The sequence below is a fragment of the Notothenia coriiceps genome, unplaced genomic scaffold (assembly GCF_000735185.1).
Source record: "Notothenia coriiceps isolate Sejong01 unplaced genomic scaffold, NC01 NC01_scaffold00021695, whole genome shotgun sequence".
Lineage (NCBI taxonomy): Eukaryota > Metazoa > Chordata > Actinopteri > Perciformes > Nototheniidae > Notothenia > Notothenia coriiceps.
The window spans coordinates 1-4,308 of NW_011354396.1; the positions used below are offsets into that span (position 1 = coordinate 1).

The window sequence follows — 4,308 nt, forward strand, 5'->3', positions numbered from 1 at the left end:
TACCCAGAAGACCCGGTATTCCTCCATCTTGTGACTGTGTAATTCCCTCTCTTGGATATCAGCATGTCAAGGACACTGTTCAGGAACTAGTTGATGCTCTTTGTCCAGATTTTGAGAAAAAGTAAGAATTTGGAGGAAAAAATTACATTTTTGAGATTTAGGAAAAGGTCAGAATTTTTAGAAAAAGTCAATTTTTTTAAGAAAAAGTCAGATTTTGGAGATTTTTAGAAAAAGTCCAATATTTTTAAGAAAAAGTCAGAATTTTGAGAAAAAGTCAGAACTTTGAGATTTTTTGAAAAAAGCCAAAAAAAATGAGAAAAAATCAGTATTTTGTACGTGACAGGATGTATGATTACCCAGAAGACCCGGTATTCCTCCATCTGGTGACTGTGTAACTCCCTCTCTTGTATATCAGCATGTGAAGGACACATTGAGCGGATCATAAATACATGGATCCTGATATTGAAGCTCAAGCCGGTGACGAGTGATATTTTTCCTAACAATCGTGTACAGTATGTGAATATAAGGAGAATGACGCGTGCAGTTACATACTAATCACAGCGTCTCCAACTCTCACTCATCAACGCTGCATTACTACTATTATTGTGTGTCAACAAACATTAGAATAATTGTATAATAAAATATCATAATGAGATGCGCTATGGCTACGTCATCAGATGGCGAAAGAAGATGACGAAGCAGGACCCGCCCCCGTTGACGTCAGCCAATAGGAAGAAGACTAAATACGAGAGTGGGAACATATAAATAAGATGTTGAATGGAGAAACGTTCTCTTTTCATTCAGGCAACTGGTGAACAGCTAACTGCTTATGTGGACTGTGGATCAGTGAATTGAATGAGAGGAACCACAGCTGTGCTCCCTTGTAATCGTATCATTGTATTAATAAACGCAGTTAACTTGACGAGAAGCTTCCTGGATTCCTTTCAGCTACTCCTGCCTTAGATCGTAGAAAAACCCAACTCACCCGTATCCTGCTCGTTATCCTCCGTGATGAGAGGGGATCCATCGTCAGCGTTGATATTCAAAGAGTATCCAGCCTCACTGATGCAGGGGAAAGCAAACGCCAAAAGATAAACCAGAAGAGGCAGCGTCCGGGCGGAAACGAGAACAAAACGTGCAAATACAAGAGGCTCCGAGAGGTTTAGATACTCCCGATTGTCACAGGAATTGATCAAGGTGACGACCAGGTTTGGGATGGAGAGAAGGACCAGCAGGAGCAGCAGTGGAGGTCCTCTGGTTCTCCTGAAAGAGGTCCTCTGGAGCACCATCAGGGCACTGAAGTGCACCAGCCAGGCCAGGATGGAGCAGCCGTCAGAGAGGAGGTCCAAGAGGAGGAGGTCCCGCTGCAGGAGGACCACCAGGAGCAGATCTGAAGAGAAGAGAAGCGCCACCAGAAGAGCAGAGAAACACCGTAGGGTCCAGCTGCAGGGAGCCGGCGTCTGAGGGGGGGCGTGTCTACAAAACAGGAACATAAATACTGAAATATATAACAAATAAATATCATATTTTTCCATAGTGGCCATTATGTTAAACACCTGAACTCTTGAAAGAACATCCGTAACATTCATCTGTTTGCAACTTATATATATCAATATTCCAATTACTTGTACTTAGACTATTCTGCACTATAACTACACTGTAGCTATGTACACATGACAACAAACTCTCTTTCGCTACCTTTACTGTTATTATAGCTTGTAAATCGATTTTATTATATTTGTATTGGTCTCAAATTATCATATTGTGTGTATGCAGTGTATTAATGACTTCTAGCAGTAGCAGATTTGCAGATCAAGCAGCAATAATTAGACTATGCCTTTAAAAAGGTCTATAGAACAGAAACATTAATACTGAAAATACTACAGGTGCACGATGTGGAATAATAATTGTAGAGTGGCCATTATTGCAAAAAAGTAGAAGATTTTATTGGTTTTCATCTTTGTTGTATTTTAGTTTAATCTAATGTTTGTTTCGCTCTGTTTTGCTACCATTACTGTTATTAAAGCTTCTAAATCTATTTGTCTCAAAGTGCAACTATAACAAATGATTTATCTAATATATCATATTCCAATTACTTGAATATAGATTCTTCTATTTGTATTTACTTGCACTATGTTTTCTTTTTTATGTGTTGCACCGTTGGAGGAGCCTGTGACCTAAGATTTTCATTGACATAACTAAGTAAGTACATTTCGAAGCCCATACTTCTTTAATTTTAAAGAAGTTTAGTCAGTACTTCTACTTTTACCAGAGTATTTTTGAACACGAGTATCTATACTTCTACTACTAGAGTAAAGGATGTGTGTACTTTTGCCATCTCTGCAGATATTAGACGTACCTCTGCATGCTGAGGTAGCAGGCGCTGAAAATGGCCATCCCTGCATGAGGCAGCGCTCCCAAGACCAGTTGGTTGAAGCAGGGGCTGATGTTTCCATCCTGAAACACGGGGAAGGGGTTCTGCTCGTCTGTACGACACAGACCTGAGACCAGCTCCGCAGGACCAAAGAGCCCCATCCCTAAAACTATTTAACTGCTGTCATTTTAAAATATCTGGAGAGCAAAAACAATACGAGTTAACTGTAAGGGGGAGATAGATGGATAAATAGATATATAGACAGACTGACTGACAGACAGACAGACAGACAGAAGGACAGACGGACGGACAGATAGACAGACATGGATGGATGGATGGATGAATGGATTCTAAAGCACCACATGCGTCAGGTTTGGGTACATATTTAACCCATTATACAAGATAATATCTAGAAGGAGAGAGGACTTTCTACAACTTTAAAGCATGACAGACCATTCAAACATATAGAGTAATCCGACTGAACCAAATCAAGCATTGTGGCAGGAGATTACAAACTTTTCAAGAGTAGTATACATGAACTGCTCTCCAAATGTATTATTTGCTTTTAATTAAACAGTATTGTCCCAATAGCCAAAACTGGATGTTCTACAAATACAAGAAACCATTGACATGTAACACTTTTCTAGAAAAAGCCAGGGTTACAAAGTAAGATAACACACTAAATCATACTTTACTTATATGTGTTAATAGTTTCCCATCATACATGTGACTCAGCATTGGTCTTCAACCACTTAAGTAACACAAAAACGTGTAAAAACGACAGAAAGATGCAGGTGTTTCCTGAATGAAAGATGAATCTACACATGTAAACAAATGAGGCTAGCTAGCTAACAGTTAGCTTAGCATACAGATTATCACCCTGTTTAAGCAACACTGTAATGCTAACACACACAATATTTACATGAAACACTAACGAATCTAACCACTACTTAATATAACTTAAACACACTATCAATGCACTGTAATTAAGATAAGAAACCCTGCATATTACCGGCTGTCATCTTGCTAACAGGAAACACTTCTGTCCCTTCTGATGACGCACTCTATGGGATTTTCAAAATAGAAGTTTTTTGTTTGCAAATGTAAGCAGCATCAGTACTTGTTATGTTATGTATTTATGTGCTTCAAAAGTATAAACACCATGTTCTTAAAATTGCTTTATCATTAGTTAAAGTCCAGCAGTGAAAATCCATTGAAGAAAGTGCACAAACCAAAACCGAAAATGCACTAATTCCTAACTAAACTGTGCAATATCAATATGTAAAATTATGTGACTTCAGCAGTTCAGTGTGTGTACTTCTGTCAAAAAATGCATGTGCTGTTCATTTAATACATGTATTTTTCTTTGCTTTTTCTACTGATGATTCCCTATCCTATTTGGTGTTGTGAGACCAATAGATTATCTTATTTTTAGTTAACGTACATGGGTATTATCTTCATAGAAGCCTATACTTAAAGTATCAAAAGTAAAAGTATGCATTACGCTCAATGGTTGTAATATTATAGAATATAGATATTGTAGTTGTACTACTTTTAAGATAATTTAAGATACTTTGTGTAATACTCAGTAGATGAGTTATATAGCACTGCATTCTTTCATACAAAGGGTTTTTTGTTTAAAGGTCACCTATTGTGCAAAATCCACATTTTCACGTCTTTTCGACATCAACATGTGTCCCCTCTTCTTCATGTCTCTTCTACATCAACATGTGTCCCCTCTTCTTCATGTCTCTTCTACATCAACATGCGTCCCCTCTTCTCCATGTCTCTTCTACATCAACATGTGTCCCCTCTTCTTCACGTCTCTTCTACATCAACATGTGTCCCCCCTGTGTAAAGAGATTCTGAAAGTGTCAGGAACAAAGATTCTCTCTCTTTTTGTCCTGATCCATTTATATAAAAACCTGTCTGAG

General features: G+C 38.2%; 1 protein-coding gene across 1 annotated transcript; it reads right to left on the bottom strand.

Annotated features, from left to right (window-relative positions):
* Window positions 1–959: 959 nt before the first annotated feature.
* Window positions 960–3,422, bottom strand: LOC104953420 (multidrug resistance-associated protein 7-like). Its single transcript, XM_010780363.1, has 3 exons — window positions 3,387–3,422; window positions 2,360–2,571; window positions 960–1,476 (listed from the first exon to the last, which is right to left on the bottom strand). The coding sequence occupies exons 2-3, from the start codon at window positions 2,533–2,535 to the stop codon at window positions 960–962; spliced, it is 693 nt and encodes a 230-aa protein (XP_010778665.1). The 5' UTR covers window positions 2,536–2,571; window positions 3,387–3,422.
* Between the last annotated feature and the right edge of the window lie 886 nt (window positions 3,423–4,308).

What these genes read in the sequence shown, in the direction of transcription:
- LOC104953420 (XM_010780363.1), bottom strand. Translation starts at nt 2,535, where the DNA reads ATGGGGCTCTTTGGTCCTGCGGAGCTGGTCTCAGGTCTGTGTCGTACA. An exon ending in TGCTACCTCAGCATGCAGAG is followed by an intron (nt 1,477 to 2,359) that starts GTACGTCTAATA and finishes CCTGTTTTGTAG; the next exon opens with ACACGCCCCCCCTCAGACGC.